A 16,894-nucleotide genomic window follows, 5' to 3' on the forward strand; every position below is an offset into this window, starting at 1 on the left:
CCGCATTCCGCAACATAATGTGTACAACGTTTTCGCAAAACTGGCTGCTTGAATTCGGTAGTCAATCTCATGACTTCCGTCAAAACTCCGATGTCGGAATTCCGTTTCATCAAAATTCGTTGCCAGAATTGATAATCAGGTTGCTCCTATGGCCTGATTTGATGCATCTAAGGATGACACATTCGTGCGGAGTGCATACAATTGCGTGCTAGATACACCACAGCGAATCGGAAAGGGTTGGATTCACTTATCAATGGCGCAATTGACCAAAGCATCCCACTATCAAAGGATCAATCACGCAAGTTTATTCAATGCCAGCAGACGGGGCAATCTTGGAATCAGCACACATATTCGAATATTGGTACAGGTTCTTCTTCTATCTCTAGGAGGTCTACGTCACCTCCATTCGTCCGGTGCCAACGTCTTCCACGACTTCTACCAGATCACTTCCTTTTCGCTTTCGCGAGATTTCATTATATCCCAAGTACAACAGCTGTAGTTCTGGTTTCTTCAAAAGCTTATTTCATTGCTGAACAAGTTTATTGACGATTACTTCAACCCATCAGCCTCACCGAGACATAATGGCGCCGGACACCCTTCTCCACTCAGCAGAAGCCACGTCAATCGATGTTCTCAAGGGCAAGATTGATGGGGAGCGAAGATACGGATATAACATAGAAGGAAAGCAGAAGAGAATCCTCCTAAACGCGTTTGATATGAACGGCGTTGGACATATCAGGTACGCTGATGGTTGAGTGATCTGTAAATTGTGTTATACTTACTAGTGCTGAAAGCATAGGACAGTGGCAGAACCCAGAAGACAAGAGCTCTCACAAGAATCGATTGCCCTACTGGATCGAGCTAGCGCAGCTTCTTGAAAAAGGAAAATTCAACGCTTTATTCTTAGGTATGTCAAGACTCCATGTGCTTTCTCAAGCCGGGTGGCTCATGTGTGAAAGCCGACAACTTCGGAAGTCACGATGTGTACCAAAAGAGCCATGCTCCTGCCATTAGATCGGGAACCCAATGGCCACTTTATGATCCATTCGTGGTAAGTTACGTCTCAACTCGGGGCCTCTTGGCTATCAACTGATGCAGAAAAGGTCATCTCGGCTATGGCTGCTGTCACGAAGAGCCTCGCTTTCGGTGTCACAGCATGCACCACCTTTGAGCCCCCGTTCATTCTGGCCAAAAGGTTCTCGACCTTGGATCACGTCACTGAAGGCAGAATTGCGTGGGTAAGGTTGTCGCAAAGCACAAGTCACCTGTGAGATAACTATTGACAGAGGACACACAGAACATTGTCACCTCCTGGAGTGACAACGCTGCCCGAGCCATGGGCCTGGAAAAGCTTCCGGAACACGACCTTCGTTATGAGATGGCGGATGAGTATTTAAGTTTGGTTTACAAGTTAGTAAACGTGCTCACGGTCATGTGCAGATATTCTGTGCCAGCTGACATGAACATTAGACTCTGGGAGGGGTCATGGGCAGATGATGCTGTGGTCAAAGACTCTGCATCATCTACATTCACTGATCCTACTAAAGTCAAGAAGATCGTTCATCAAGGACGGTTTTTCAAATCCGAGAGTGCTCATCAGGTCGATCCCAGTCCTCAGAGAACCCCTCTCCTTTTCCAAGCTGGCATGTCGCCGGCCGGGTCAGCATTTGCTGCAAAGCACGCAGAGTGCATATTCATCGGCGGCCCCAACCCGGCATTTCTTGCAGGCAAGATCAAGAAGACCCGAGACCTCGCCGCCTCACAAGGCCGAGATCCATATGACATTAAATTCTTCATTCAGTTTACCCCGATACTCGGTGCTACAGATGAGGAGGCTCAGGAGAAGTACGAACGCTACAAGAAGTACGCAATTGGTGACGGAGGACTCGCACTTCTTGGCGGCATCTCTGGCATTGATGTCAGCGACTTCCCACTCGACGAAGAATTTCCCACGGATCCCAATCACCCGCTGATGGCAAAACTCACACCGCAGCAGCGGGAACGTCTCCTGTCTCGGCCACAAGGATATGAGAGGTGGACACCGCGGATTCTAGCCGAATTCCAATCCATAGGGGGGAGCGGGAACTTCAAGGTTGGCAGCGGCAAGACTGTGGCTGATGAGCTGGAAAAGTGGATCACGGTTGCTGATGTTGATGGCTTTAACATCGGACATGTTGTCGTTCCTGGCGCCTGGGCAGACGTGATAGAATACCTCATTCCTGAGCTCGAAGCAAGGGGATGGCTGGGGAATGGGGACTACGCAGTCCCTGGAGGAACCGCAAGGGAGAACTTATACGCAACCCCTGGGGATCCCAAGCTCAGAGCATCTCATCCAGGCTCCAAGTATAAGTTTAGCAGGCATGATTAGCATGTTAAGACGCAATCCAATTTATTTCTCGATCCTTCAGTATGCAAAATTCATCGCTTTCGGGCATTCCATTTTCTACGGTAACCAGTGGCAGTTTATTATTAGGACCAGCTAGACTGAAGCCGTTGCTGATGTACCATTGTTAGACGGGCGGCCTGTCTGAGACAAGGTAAGACATCGTATTCTACTTGAAACTCGCACGTGTTGAGAGTGTGGGCCATTTACTTGCTAATTATCCTTCAAGTGCCTGGACAACCTGGGCCCAGCTCTTATCGTTGTACGCACCAGGAACCCTGTGACCATCGAATAGACTGGCTAGAACCACACGATCTGATTGCTCGCCCTCCCAAGGCTGCCTTCCATGCTGAGCAATGATGTTGTCGTAAACGAGAATGTCGCCTCTCTGCCACTTGTGAAGCACACGGATCTCATCCGTTATTTTCGACAAATGTTCCAGATACTTTTCTGGAATGGGAGTGCCGTCACCATACAGCTGTTTAGTCACCTCTTTCCTAGACCCGTTGCCCCCCTGCGCATTCTTCCAATAAGCTGCCAGACCTGTGAATAGAGTCGGCAGATTTGTGCCGGGCTGCGTGCGTACAGCGGGAAGTCGGTGCGTCAAAACAACGCCATCTTCTATCCACTCCCACGTAGTATGCTCGCCACGACCGTATCGGGAAATCTGAGCCTCTATTTTGGCCTTCTTGGTGGAATCATCGTCTCCTTCCTGAAACTCTTTCCCGAATGCCTGCTTAAGCGTCGATCCTCCCTCGTATTGACGGTCGAACTTGTACGTGACGCGGCTGAGAATACCCTTCTCGGTGATCTCGGCGATGAACTCCGGAATCTCATTCTTGGCGCGATTGAAAAGTTCGAGCGAAGACGAAATCGGGGTTTCTCCACCTCTTTCAGGAGCTTTATGGTTGTAAAAGAAGATGTACTCCGGAGCGTGTGGTACCTGAGGCGACTCGTTGTGATTGTAAATCAAGACCTCCTTGGGCGCTTCGTTCGCAGGAGCTACATTTGGAGCTAGCAGCGGTCTGTTCACTACAATACCGATGATTTCATGTGGCTTGTAACCGAAGGCGTGGGCGAACTTGCTGAAGTCCTCTGCATTATGGATGGGCAAACCTCGGAACAACAAAGTCCCATGAAGGGCAAGCTTCTCTGTGAGAATCCCACCGCGAGCCTGGAGCGACTTCACTGTCTGTATTACCGTCTCCAAGTCAACATGATCGTCGTGACGTGATGGCCTTAGAGCAAGAGGTGTCACTGTGCCTTCGGGGTGAGGAGCTCCCAGATTCCTCTGATTGGTTGTTGGCAATTCAAAAGACTCAAACACCTCTGTTTGTGACTCAGGGTCGGTAGTGCCATTCGGAACGAACAGTGCCGAGTTCAAAGTGATTGCTGTCGCCATACTATAGCGGGGCTGGGCTTGGTGGTCGAGTTTGCAGATCAGCGGTTTTGCTGCAAGTAGTCTGCTGGCGAGGGTGCAGACACGGGAACTGGCCGTCGACATTTACCCTGGGAAACCGGCAGCAGTCCTCTATATAATGAAACGCTGTCACACGTGCGACATGCCTTCGGAACCAAAATCACGTTATCTTTGGATTCAAAATCGTTGGGTCCTTCTGATATGACGCAACACACCATCAGCAACGCTCTGGGATTCAGGATCTGCAATCGGACACATCAGCCGGCCGGGCGCCAACTTCAATGTTCTTTGATAACTCAACTCAACCTTCATGATTTGAAGCCGCCGATGAAACACCATCAAGCGGTATTCAAAAGCAACAATATGCGATAAATTATCAAAACTACTCACGGCTATCTTTATCGTAAAATCAGGAAGTAACCGCAGACGTGCTGGGAACTTTCTCTGTGCGGGGTTCGGTTGCATTCGGTATCATAGTTGCCAGCCGAATGGGCTTGGTGCGAACTCCGATGAGGGGTGCCGATCATCGGTATCGGTCGGGCGCTCCAGCCGGAGCACGCAATTCCTGTAGAGCTGGCGCAAGCCCTCCAATCATTGGATGCTAGATATATCTTATCACCAACCACGTGTGTGACACGCGGCGAGAACAGCAAGACACCGATAATGTCAAATTCTGGCCGTTTTGCGTGATTATGGGCGCTTGATTGAGAAGACGTTCAGAGTTGCGTCGGCGTTTCTTCAACAGCTTCAATATATTTATCATCGCAACTTCGAACAGATTCCACTTAATCGCTTCAACTGCGATCATACTCGAACCTCCCGAATCGATGTCTCTCGAATCAGCGCAGAAAGGCGTTATTGAGTCTAATGAGCCGACTACAATTATTACCACTAGACAAGATCTTTCGGAGCACAGTCAAGATGGCCCCTCGACGCCCCCATCCTCGATACCGTTTTTCAGAAGCACCCTCTTTCAAATTCTGGTCGTTGGCATATGTGCCTTCAGTGCTCCCGGCATCTGGAGCGCCATGAATGGCTTGGGTGTCGGTGGCTCTCAAAGTCCGAATCTCGTCAATGCCGCCAACGCCCTTCTGTACGCATTCATGACAATAACCTGTTTTGCTGGACCTTGGATGACGAACATCATCGGGTTTCGATGGACGCTTGCAATAGGCTCCTTGGGCTACCCGTTGTATGCTGCCGGCCTCTACGTCAACAACAGAACTGGCGCAACTTGGTTCGTCTACTTTGGCTCAGTTGCATGTGGCTTGAGTGCGGGCTTCTTTTGGAGTGTTGAAGGAGCCATAAGTACAGGCTATCCGGAGCAGCACAAGCGGGGACGCTACATCGCGACGTGGTTTACCTTCCGAAACTTTGGCAACATCATTGGAGGGGCGATCTCTCTGGCCATCAACCACAAAGTCAACCAAAAAGGCAAAGTCGGTTACCAAACATATCTAGGCTTCATCGCGATTCAGTGCTTGGGCTTCTTCTTCGGCCTCCTATTGTCGAATCCTGAGAAGGTCAGACGCGATGACGGTACATCAATCGAAGCTCCGCGAGGAGTCCACTGGCGGGAAGAGAGTAAGCAAATGTGGAAGCTGCTCAAGAGTCGATCTATCGTCCTCCTGATCCCCCTGTTCTGGTACTTCGGATGGATACAGGCCTATCCCGGCACCTACCTTGCCACTTACTTCACCGTCCGGTCTAGAGCTCTGGGCAGCTTCATGTCTGCAGTTGTGGGAACCTTCGCGACGTGGCTGGGCGGTTCTCTTGTTGACCTACCCTGGACTAAGAATCGTCAGACGCGAGCCATCGCGACTTATGTCCTGATTGCCTCACTCAATAGCGCGACATGGATATGGGCTGTCATCATCCAGAATGAGTATCGATTCACGCTTCCCGTATTGGATTGGGCTCTTCAGGGCGAGTTTGGTCGAGGGTTCGGCGTCTACATGTTCGAGCGGATCAGTCTCGGAATGGTGGAAAACTACATTTACTGGTGTATCGGCAACCTCTCGGACTCCCCTGGCGACCAGATTCGGTATAGCTCTTTGCTCCGGGGTATTGAGACGGCCGCAGTTGCCATAGGCTTCGGTGTTCAAGCCGTGCCAACCGCCCTCATTGCAACGGCAAGCATCAACCTGGGTCTTTGGTTCGTCGCTTTGCCATTCAGTTACTTTGCCACCCTTCAAGTTGTAAGGAAGTTCGACAAACTGGACCGAAAACGGGATGAGGCGAAGTCGGTGGGCCGGTAGTGCATATTTCGGTGAAAGCTGATGCAGCATACGAACTCCTTACCTCCTTGGTGTTGATTGCAAATGTTTACTGATCTGACAGTGGAACTACTCGTGTACTATGTATTGGAGCGGGTAGAGATGCGGCCTAATTGCTTTGACGTTATACTTCCATCCTGCAGGATGTTTGTTTGCTTTCATTCCGAGACCCACGCTCTATTCGGGATGCAAACTGCTCTTGGACATGATGAGAGACTAGCTTCTATTGGCCGCGGCGGTCTAGGCAACTCTCTGCAGCGCCTTTTTTGGCATCGCCAACTGTTCAAGCTGCATGTTTCAGCCCCTGCAAGCACTCCCTGACATCACCTTGCGTCATGTATGTGAGTGGATAATGGATAGTCATATTCAAGCCTTACTCTTGAATAAGGGCAAGGAAGCCGTCGATCATTGCCAGCGAAATAAGATGTTTGTCGAAAAACTGTTGAACGCTCAATCAGCTCCAATGCGGGTGAAGTCTAGAACACCCATTCGAACCCGACACTCGGCAACCACTCGAGCATCAGCAGGCACAGTAGAGATACAGTTCTGACATTCCCTCAGCTGGTGGTGATTGGCATTGCCATATCCTGCCGCGCTCACCTTCCGGCTGAATATGAACCCAATTACATGCCAAGAAACGCAAATGGCAAGAACTCTTTAATTCTCAGCCGTCGGAAAAAGAAACGCCGAAGGGCATCTGCAGCCCATGCCGTTGCTTACGGCCTGGGATTCTTCATGATATGATGTTCCAGAACTGGAGACTGGGTGAAAAGTCTGCTCACAGAGAGGAACAGCACAGCGACGATCATGCTTGGATGCCTGTCAGTGTAGGGTCGTATCCGTCAATTACCCACTGTGGAAGGCTGGCGCTGAAATGAATGTCGGTCTTGATTCGCTCACAACTCCAGCTGAAGGCGGGGAACGTTGCATTAAACAACACTAAATACACGGGAGCGGCTGCACCCGTGGTCAGGTCCTGGCTCTTCTCCACACGGGACAAGATTGCTGCTTCCGCGGTAGCGTCACGGACTCGCTCGGAATTTGCTTTTTTCGGGGATTTGAAGGATTCCCGTCCTATTCAAGATCTTTAGTGGCGCCTTTCTGGATACTGTGCTTCCAACCAACTCGTGTTGAGTGGAAGAATGTGACAAATGCTACAAGTTGAAGCCCAGCCCAAATAAAGTGGGAAGCCAAGCCAATATTGTAACGTGCAGCCATGTCATCCAAATAGGAAATGGGTCACTCTGTCCGGCATAGCCGGTATGCATACTATCGTGACTCTGAATGTTGAATGTCTTTGCCTTGAGTCCATGACCATTGTGGCATGCTTCACGATGTGGCGAGACTTTTGCCTTGGGGGCCGGGGGAGGTTGTCTCCCGATCACAGTAGCCGGGCGCGATGAGGTCGAGGATCGACTTGAACCAGGCATGTAAGAACTGCATCGGCCAGGACTGGCGCTAAATCCATGGTATGTAAATCAAGTATATAAACCAAGGTCGAAACTCCTTTCAAACGTCTATTCTCATCAGCATCAGCATTCATCTCTCCAGCCTCCAGTCAGACACCAGCCCTACAAACTCCAATCGTTTAGTCTTCCACCAGGAACTCTTTTCACAACACCAAAATGCAGTTCACCACCGCTCTCATTGCCATCTTCGCCAGCGTTGCCATCGCTGCCCCTACTGGTGACGGACACAACGGCGGCGGCTCTACTCCTGCCCCGTACGATCCTTGCTCTGGATTGTACGACAGTGCCCAGTGCTGCGCGACCGATGTCCTCGGAGTCGCCAACCTTGATTGTGCTTCCCGTAAGCTAAAAGCTATAAAAATATAGATTAATTGAACCGCACCCTAATAAATCATAGCCACTTCGGTTCCCTCCTCTGCCAACGACTTCAGAAAGATCTGCGCGGTTGGTGGCCAGCGGGCTCGTTGCTGCGTCCTTCCTGTCGTAAGTGACTTCGAATCTTAAGCCGATTTTGTTTTCGCGCCTAACAACAAACAGCTCGGACAGGCCGTTCTTTGCCAAACCCCTGTTGGCGTTTAGAGTAGTCGCATCCGACGCTCATAGGCAACTAGTGCGCAGCACTCAGCTGACTGGCGTTGATCTGAAGGTACTGGTTGAGATGGATCTGATAACTTCACTTCACTTGAGGAATTCTTGATCGAAATGGAACTATGTAAACGAAGCTCTGTTCCGTACCAATAGCAGCCCGTCTTTATATCTTTTCAGTTGGTGCAATAGTGATTTGTTTTTCAAGAGACGGCTTAAATGTAGATGGATAAAAAAGGTAATTGACGCGACTTTTCGCCTCCTCGCCTCGTAGACAATCAGAATCAACGCCAGAGGTAACTTGACAAGTGCTTTGCAGCTGTATCCCATGGCTATAAAGCGAGAACGAACAAGTTAATCTCAAACTTTCAACATTCCTTCCTTCGTACCGTGAAGTTGAGATTGTCCATGACTGTGACCATAGTAAACCGATTGGTGGTAGGATACCCTCCTCTCGAGGTCCCAATCCTGATACCCCTGAGATTCTTCATCAACTTGACGTCGCATCGCAAAAGAGTTGCATCTGCTCTCATCCAGTCATCAGTGCAACTTTCAGACACATTGTCGCCATTTACTGATACTCCAATGATTGTGATTTTGCATGGTCGTCGCTCTGGCTCGGGCAACGTCCGCATGCATTTGTAGTCGAAGCCATCTAGATCGAAGTTCTCCACACCAGATCCGTTGTAGTCTTTCCTTATGGCATGTGTGCTAGACACTGATGTTCCTTCGTATGTTAAGTACTTTCTATCAGAGACGTCATTTCGGCGTGCTACTGCCTTGATGTCGAAGCCTTCGTAGGCGAGGTCGAAGTATGGAGTCGGAGGTGAGAGAGCTTGTTTATTAGGGCTTGTTAGTGCGATGTCATTGAACTGTATTTCGATTAGGTCTTCGTTGTCTTGTTGCGCTTTTGGTCATTTTAAATGCTGACTTACGCCAATATTGTAGTTTGTTGTCACGATTCTGCAAGGGCTCTCTTGAGTTTGTCCAAAAGAACAGCTCATGAAGAGAATCAACAAGAAAGGCAGATGGAAGAGTTGCTTCATTCTGGTCAGAGTCCACTCTGGTTTCCGTTGAGAAAATTAAGTGATAGATCTCACCAATGTCGAAGAAGGTGACCTACTGACAGAAAGCGACGACCAACACATCTTGTCAAAAGGTGCGGAGGATTTCTCTTAAATAGTCAGTCTGGCCTGTAACTCCCTTTGTGAGACTGGTGGTACAGCAAAGCCCTGTGGAACCTATTGCCCGATGTCCGAAGTAAGGTTTCGATTCGTACGACTCTATAATCCTCAGATCTCATTCATATTGGTTTCACTAAGGCGCCGCCGCCTACATCCCCGCATTCATGATTGACCAGATGATCAGCTTCCGAGGATGACATCTGTTGAAGGTCTTTCTACTGAGTCTCAACAGCCGAGTCTGGTCTTATGAAGCACGTGTTTGCTAGCACTTTTGACTTGTTGGGTGGCAGCCCTAGATGCAATATGTATCGGCGATCTCCCACTGTTGCACCGCTACGTTAGATTGTGCACTTGTTTTGGCCGAGCGCAACTTGTATCAACATCACGACTTGATGCCTAGTACCGACTCCTAGATTCGTACCGCTCTTTGTCATAGGCCGTGGGGGAACTTTGGGGCGTTGAGAAGTAAGTTCAACTCGCACGTCTGCATAAATGAACGTTCACATTAAACTCTAAAACAATGCAGGGACTCAAAGATTGTAAGCCATTGAGGTTACGACTTGGACTATCCGTGCTCAACGCACGAACTATACCAAGAACAAAACATCCCAAAGTCCTCCCAGAACTACTCAACCTCCCATGCTTGCACGCTACGCACTGAAAATATCCAGACCATTACACTTCTTGTATGCTGTACCTGCTAGGTAAGAGTACGGCCAAACCACCGCTTTGCTCAAGGCAGACACTGGGAATACCAAGGGTTGATGACAGTGCACTGGGACCCCGAAACACATTGAGTCTCTCCGGTGTATCCGTTTCCTCCACACTGCGCATACAAAGGCTGTCCTCCACCAGCAGCCGGCGTTGGTCTGCACTGCGCGTAGTACGAGTCCATGGTGGAACAAGCAGCGTATGCTGGGCATGCCGTCGGACCGGTCCAGCCATTACCGCCACATTGCTGGTAAAGACCCTGAGTGACCTCGCCGTTTGAGGGTGGTTTAGTAGTGATCGGGGTCACGCTGGTGAGTGTCTTCAATGTCGTCAGTGTCGAGGTGGATGTTCGGACAATGGTGCTTGTCGGGGTGTTGCTACCGGTATTCTTGGTAGACGTTGAAGATGTGGTGGAGGTAGAGGAGCTGGCGGAAGAGCTAGTAGTGATCTTAGAGCTAGAAACAACAGCACTGCTCGCAACACGGGAAGATGAAGCAACAATCGTGGTGCCATACGGCGTCGCGCTTGCGGAAGCAGTAATCGCGATCCTGCTCTGTGGCACCATCGAGACACCACCAGAGATGATTGCCGGTCCAGGAATGACGTAGTCATTGAGATTGTCACGGTAGATGTTGTAGTAAATACCGGGATCGTTCGCTCCATAAAGCGCGGTGCCTAGAACTCCAGGGGGATTGTAAGTGCCGTCACCCGTGATCTCCAGGTTGATGCACTGGGGATAGCTCTGGGCTCCATTCTGTTGCCCGGCGCTGTGGAGGGCAATGATGTCGTGACGGAGGACATAGTGGCCTGGTGCAACATTGGACGGGATGCGAACGAGCCACGCGTTCCCGTTGGCGATGAGGGCACTCGCGGCCCACTTGTTGGTTTTCTGAGGAGGGTCGATGAGCCCGGCACCATCGATCTTGAAGAAGCGGAGGGCTGTCTTATCAATGGCGTTACATGGACCGTTGCAATTGGCCAGGAAGTCCATGACAGGACCTTTGTGACTGTCTGGCCACTCAGTCCATTGAAGTTGGATCGTATCGCCGGCAGCTACCGTGATGCGACCTTTGCCGGAGGCGGCTTGCTTGTGGCAAATAATATCGGGTGCGTTGTAAGCGCTTGGGTCGACGAAGCCGTTATCCTTCTGTTCAGCAGACCATCCGGCAACCAAAGGTGGGTTGTTGGTGTATGGGTCTTGAGTTGGGATGTAGTTGCGGTAGGAGACCCCGTTGATGACGATGTTTGTTACATGGCCGTGTGCGGCAACGGATGCAACTGAAGCCAGTGCAGCTACGACACGCGACGTCTTCCGGATGCCCATGGTGTCTTAAAAGAATGGAATGACGATGAAGAACGTTCAGTGAGAAGTGATCGACGAAGCTAGTAAAGAAAGACTAGTGGTTAGAGAACTGTGGATGGCGATATCCCCAACTAGAATGCTTTCTATAAAGCGGCGATCTTCAGATCTTATACTCGCAAAGCCTTTCAAGTTGCGGATCTTCAACACCGTGGTCGAACTAGGGATAAGGTGAGTCAACCATCCCAAGAATTGACGGCCCCTGGCGTGGTCTTAAGTACGCGAAAGGGAGACGTGAGGCGCCTGTTGCCTCCCTCATCGGGCGTCAGAATGACTTGTCAAATTCACTGCGACATTTAGAAAGCTGAGTGAAATATCTCTCCGGAGGCTCGTCGGGCTGCGCCGAAAAACTTGTATTTTGACGAGAGGTTACCGAAACCAGAGGCGGCTGAGAAGCCTCAGAACACGCCACGACGGGCCGGAGACCACTCGGGAGCTTTCCTACTAGTAACGCGCAAAATTCAAGGCAAATAGGCTATAAGGTTTTGGATCTACTCGCAACCGTCTATTTGTGGCGGCAACAACGGAAGCCATCGTGTCCAGACCACGACCATGTGGCTTTCTCGAGCTGGTAAGAATGACGTTGGAATTGGGCTGGATTCATGGTGGAGCAAGAGGATACCCAAAACTCAGCCTAGGCTGCTTCAACAATAAGACTTTGCGCATTTCTCTCCGTACGAACTGGGAAGAAGAAACAATTGTTATTTCTTATCGCATCCCCGCGGACTCGTTGCGATGGGCGGCTCGTGGTGTCCATCGGCAAGGGCGTCGGGAGGGCGAACCGAATCATCGTCAAACCAGACAGCCGAAAAGTCTCCAGAAAAGCCAACAAAGTTTCACTTGAGACATCTAGGCTGATACGTCCAGTAAGAACGTCTCAGTCAACAAGCCCAACTAGCGTCATCCCACAGTCTAGCCTCCTGTCAAGATCGATAGTCAGGAGACGTGTAACCAGATGTCTCAACGTCACCTCTTGTCAAAAGACGCCGATAGCCAATCGCCTCTTTCCCATGGAAACAGAAGCCTCGGCAGGGCAATGGGGAAGAATTCTGACCGTCTCGTGAGTCCAAAAGGGATATGGTACCCATCACAATGTCTTCGCCTGATTACAGGAGATCAAATCACAGGTTAGTGACCTTGGAGCAGAGTTAATTGAGCTTTCCATCCGAGCCGCCGTCCTCGATAGCTCGCGTCAACACGCGACGTGTCGTCGAATGTCCTTCGACATGCGATGACCACGCGAGAAATAGCGCTTCAATCTTCCCAGGGCCATACCAAAGGGATAGAGAAAGTGGACCCGCCACATCAAGCATGTCTTTGCCGCCGCAGTTCGCCGTAATCGGAGTCTCGAATCGTCTTTAGCGTTGAAGTAACCGAAAATGTCTCTCCTGTCATCCGAATGCGTAAAAGGTCCACCCAGAAGGGTGTGACTAGGCGGATTCGAACAATCTCGGAACCTTGGCAAGCAGATGGTGTGCGGAATATTTATTTCAATGAACTAGCTTGGCTCCAATACCGCAGCATTGGTAGAAAGTCTGACAGAATACACCACCAAAAAGACTAACACGCTGGTAAACAGCCATGTTCCCATCCCGGAACGAACCCGCCATTCGATTCCTGGCCCGGTCCATCATCATCACAGCTGCCTCTTTGCCACATGGCTGGCTATGTGTGTGCAACAACAAAATTCAAGCACCAAGACACAACGACCATCCCAAATGAGGTTCCAGGTTCGCGTGGACTGGCAAGCGGCGTGGCAACCTGCGCATGGCCGTGCATACCGACTTTTACCCGCGGAGGAAAGCGCCGAGGATCACGGCCCCACACCGACCGGGCCCGGCGTAGACTCGGTGCCGTGAACAAGAGCGCCTGGACGCGGCGTTCGAATCACCACTTGACTCAAGCCCAGACGTGCGGAAAAGACTGAAGCGAGTCAGGGTGAGACAAGATGTTGAATTTGTTCAAGCGAGGACGCTGAGATGTGCAGCGGGACGCCGCCGCGACGGTTCTCTTCCCTTGATTGCGCCGGGATGGTGGAAAGATATGAGGTAGAAGGCCGGGCGGCATCGTGAGTAGCTGTGACGCCGCCCTTGAGTAACGAACCGAGTCATCTGTCTCAGCCCTCGATGATGAGAATATGCAAGAGCATGACAGGGAACAGGACAACCATGCAGGCGTGTCGCACTGTCGAGCGCGCGACGCCGATGGCAACATGCTTGAGGATGATGCAGATGAGCAGCAAGGCATTGAGAGCCGATGTGATAGGGAACAGAGATGAGCGGGCCATCGTGTGATTGATTGATACCCGAACAACAAATAGAAGAGTGGAGCTTGCAGCCAAAGACAGTTTTGAAAAAGTCGACAGAATCATTGATTTTCCCTGGGAGAATATACGAGACAGACAGAAAGAGAACGGACCATCGCAGGGCTTTTATCCAAAAATTGTTCATGCGGTAGGCTGCGATGCAGACTCATCCTTGAGGGGGCGGCCGCCTGGCATCGCCTCTTCAGGTCGTTATCGGCCCCCAACCCTCCACGACTTAGCGTGAGATATTTGCAGCACCCCGACTAAAACGCCAATGTCACCCCAGGACGACCAAAGTCCCATGACATGAGCCCCAAATAAACCACGGCCTGGACGGCCCGGTCCATGGGATTCCTCGAGAGCCTCGGATACTGAGGCAAGGCTTGCAGACGACATGCCTTGGCACAAGGGTGGTGGTGATGGTGATGGGACGGCGGAGGCGCGTAGTGCGGCAAACGCATCCCGCGCCCCTGGCTCGCCGTAACTTCTTGTGCGTCCCCTCTTCTTGGTTCCTGTGACGATTGTGACGAACCTTTCTCAAACGAGCACTTAATCCGAGGGCTAGAGAGGACCTCGCGGCGGGAGGGACTGGTCGGGATAAGCCCCACGGTGTGTGACTGACAGGAGCCATCATGACATCCTGTATGCAGGCACCCGTACGACGCAGGCTTCGGTCTGCCTTCGCTCCAGGCTTTCACTCATTCTGCGCCAGGTTCCAGGTCGTACCGAAGGGAGGTTCTAGCGAAATTCCACAGATACGGACCACATTTAAATGTGACGGCGAGGTGACACGGCTCGCCGCACGACATGACGCACGTGAGGACGAGGTGACGAGAAACACAGTTAGAGTGGACGAACTAAATTTAAAACACAAGAGTTTCTATTAGGGGTATGGCTCAGCGCGAGAGATGCTAGCTGAAGATGAATTACGAGCGATTTCTTGATTTTGCAGGTACGGCCGTTTCTTGTTTTGTCTTGTATTTCAGGAAAGGGGTTGTTCTTTTCTCATTGATGCGGGTTTGTACAATAGCAAAATCTTGGAAGGAGGATATCATACCGTATCTCATCATCGTCGTGGAGGAGAGTGGTTCAGGGAGTTCCCAAAAATATGTCCCCGAACGCCTATTTTGTTTCCCGCGTCGTCCCAGTATACGTCTAGCACAACAGAAAAACAGTTTTCTCACGCACTCTCTCTGCACGCTCGCTCTTTCGAACTCGTACTCGGTTGCAACGACCAGCCGTTGTCTGTTGGCGTGTGGTTGCTTGTTGCTTCCTCGAAGCTTGGCATCTAGAACTCGCCTTCGGCACTGTTTCCAATGATACCGGCGGTCCAGAGACCAACAAGCCCCCACCAGCTGACCTTCCAGCCCCGCCAGAGACCTTCCTTGCCTTGTCCCTTTCGGAACACCGTCTCGGCGACCTTAGGCTTGGGTGCCCTGCCTCTTCTTACCGGAGCCGGCGGGACAGGAACCGCTCGCGTACCCTCCTCATTCATAATGTAAAGCATTGTGCCCAACACGCCATTGTACCGTCCGGCCGGGATGATTGTCTCCATCAGCTGATCCTTGCCGGCGAGAGCACGGATGTAGGTGGAGGTGCTCAGGACGGCGACCTGGCCACGACGCAGGACGGTCTCGAGGGGAAGCTTCACGAAGAGAGCAACAGAGGATGCACAGAACTTGGCCACGGAGAAGGTCGTCGGCGACACTCGACTGTCGATTAGAAATCGGGTGCGGAGCACCAGGGGTGTAGAGAGGGTGAGCAGGGGGTGGATAAGCGAATGCAGAATCGTGGGGAGAACGAGCGGTGAGGGGCAGACGTAGGAGGGGAGGGCTCGGAGGGTGGCCAGCGTGCGGCGAGGCTGCTTCGAAGTCGGGGTGACGAGAAGTCTATCAAAGTGTCAGCGACAACCCCAAGGAGTAGTTGGTTATCAAGCATAGCATGGCATACCGTGTGCGGACCAAGTCCAGAGGTGCAAGAATCAGGCCAGTCGCTACGGCTGCGGCTGCGGCCACGCACAGCGAAGCCCACGGATAGGGCGATGCGATGTCAATGAGACGGTCGATATCCTCCTTCACGCCGAGGTCTGGGACGTTGAACAAAGCACTGAGGGCACTTCTCGACCAGTTCTCGAACAAGGACGAGAGAATGGAGTATAGGAAGGTGGCATTTGAACCCTTCCACACGCCCCACGCACCCTCTTTCTGCCACAGCTGCCCAATAACCTCCATCAAAGAGTCTGGTCGTCGAATATTCAGCTGATGCGGCGGCAGCGGCTGCTTCGCTGCCGGTGTGCGAGGAGGAGAGGGTTCGTGGTGCCGGGCATCCTTAGATTGGGATGGCGTCGGCGTCGTCGGGATGTTGGAGGTGAAGTATGCAGGCTCGTCGAGGTCGGAGTCGGACTCGGGTCCAGGCTCGTCCCAAACGTTCTTTCCAAAGACCGGCTGCTTCTTCTCCAGCACGGGAGAGGCGAGGGGTGTAGGCTGCTCGGCGGCGGGGGGTGCCAGAGTCAGATCATCGTGGCTCCGGACCTGTAAAACCGTCTTGGCCACCTCGAAGGGCTGGGCCATGAGGACGGAGGTGTACTTCCATAGCAGCTCGTCGACGAGGTCCCTGACGGTTTGGACGACGGAGGGAGAAGGCTCGCTGATGTAGTCCTTGTAGTCGATATCGGAGAAGATGTCGCGTGCCTTGGACGCGTACCGCTCGCTGGTCGCATTTGCAGCATGGCGGGCAAAAGGCTTGGGCTGGGAGGCAGCAGCAGCAGCAGCAGACGTGAGATCGGGGGCCTCGCCAATGGTCGGCGGCCTGTAGTAAGGTCTGAGGGGGTTGACCCCTTCTCGCTGCGTCGACATTTTGGTATTTGACGGGTGAATTTTGCAGCTCAAGGCTGGTGGTGCATGATTTGAGGAGCTGCCCACCGCTCCCAATTTTGCATGATGAAATGGAAATCGCTCGGAGATAAGATTAGCGGGGCGCTTAGCCCAAGCACATCAGTCGATCAGCAAATGGAAAGAAAAAAACACAATGACTGCCCAACGCGCTTGCCCGCTGTTTGCGTTGCGCTGGAGAGGGGTTCCTTGGGACGCTCGGGCCACCCGTCCTTCTTTCCGCCATTTGCCGTCAGCGCCCGCGAAATGGAGCCTCCGGAGGCGGAACATCGCGAATCGCCGGCCGATAAGGCCGAGGGGTGTGGGCCTT

The 16,894-nt window shown here is 51.8% G+C and overlaps 7 protein-coding genes across 7 annotated transcripts; 3 read left to right on the forward strand and 4 right to left on the reverse strand.

Annotated features, from left to right (window-relative positions):
• Positions 1 to 581: 581 nt before the first annotated feature.
• Positions 582 to 2,368, forward strand: GCG54_00001293 (Dimethyl-sulfide monooxygenase; the record flags this gene model as incomplete). The annotated part of the gene is given in 5 exon segments (XM_045401411.1): positions 582 to 739; positions 795 to 907; positions 918 to 1,051; positions 1,104 to 1,238; positions 1,298 to 2,368. The coding sequence occupies 5 exon segments, from the start codon at positions 582 to 584 to the stop codon at positions 2,366 to 2,368; spliced, it is 1,611 nt and encodes a 536-aa protein (XP_045258413.1).
• A 232-nt stretch (positions 2,369 to 2,600) lies between these two features.
• Positions 2,601 to 3,887, reverse strand: GCG54_00001294 (uncharacterized protein; the record flags this gene model as incomplete). The annotated part of the gene is made up of 1 exon (XM_045401412.1): positions 2,601 to 3,887. The coding sequence occupies one exon, from the start codon at positions 3,885 to 3,887 to the stop codon at positions 2,601 to 2,603; it is 1,287 nt and encodes a 428-aa protein (XP_045258414.1).
• Positions 3,888 to 4,630: 743 nt separating this feature from the next.
• Positions 4,631 to 6,061, forward strand: GCG54_00001295 (UNC93-like protein 1; the record flags this gene model as incomplete). Its single annotated transcript, XM_045401413.1, has 1 exon — positions 4,631 to 6,061. The coding sequence occupies one exon, from the start codon at positions 4,631 to 4,633 to the stop codon at positions 6,059 to 6,061; it is 1,431 nt and encodes a 476-aa protein (XP_045258415.1).
• Positions 6,062 to 7,704: 1,643 nt separating this feature from the next.
• GCG54_00001296 (Trihydrophobin) lies at positions 7,705 to 8,127 on the forward strand (the record flags this gene model as incomplete). Its single annotated transcript, XM_045401414.1, has 3 exons — positions 7,705 to 7,888; positions 7,946 to 8,031; positions 8,086 to 8,127. The coding sequence occupies 3 exons, from the start codon at positions 7,705 to 7,707 to the stop codon at positions 8,125 to 8,127; spliced, it is 312 nt and encodes a 103-aa protein (XP_045258416.1).
• A 290-nt stretch (positions 8,128 to 8,417) lies between these two features.
• GCG54_00001297 (Polysaccharide monooxygenase Cel61a) lies at positions 8,418 to 11,352 on the reverse strand (the record flags this gene model as incomplete). The annotated part of the gene is made up of 4 exons (XM_045401415.1): positions 8,418 to 8,444; positions 8,523 to 9,040; positions 9,069 to 9,173; positions 10,062 to 11,352. 4 exons carry the CDS (start codon positions 11,350 to 11,352, stop codon positions 8,418 to 8,420), a joined length of 1,941 nt encoding a protein of 646 aa, XP_045258417.1.
• A 2,152-nt stretch (positions 11,353 to 13,504) lies between these two features.
• Positions 13,505 to 13,675, reverse strand: GCG54_00001298 (uncharacterized protein; the record flags this gene model as incomplete). Its single annotated transcript, XM_045401416.1, has 1 exon — positions 13,505 to 13,675. The coding sequence occupies one exon, from the start codon at positions 13,673 to 13,675 to the stop codon at positions 13,505 to 13,507; it is 171 nt and encodes a 56-aa protein (XP_045258418.1).
• A 1,306-nt stretch (positions 13,676 to 14,981) lies between these two features.
• GCG54_00001299 (Mitochondrial fusion and transport protein UGO1) lies at positions 14,982 to 16,854 on the reverse strand (the record flags this gene model as incomplete). The annotated part of the gene is made up of 3 exons (XM_045401417.1): positions 14,982 to 15,582; positions 15,644 to 16,647; positions 16,726 to 16,854. The coding sequence occupies 3 exons, from the start codon at positions 16,852 to 16,854 to the stop codon at positions 14,982 to 14,984; spliced, it is 1,734 nt and encodes a 577-aa protein (XP_045258419.1).
• Between the last annotated feature and the right edge of the window lie 40 nt (positions 16,855 to 16,894).

This window comes from Colletotrichum gloeosporioides, assembly GCF_011800055.1.
Source record: "Colletotrichum gloeosporioides strain Lc1 chromosome Unknown consensus_85, whole genome shotgun sequence".
NCBI lineage: Eukaryota > Fungi > Ascomycota > Sordariomycetes > Glomerellales > Glomerellaceae > Colletotrichum > Colletotrichum gloeosporioides.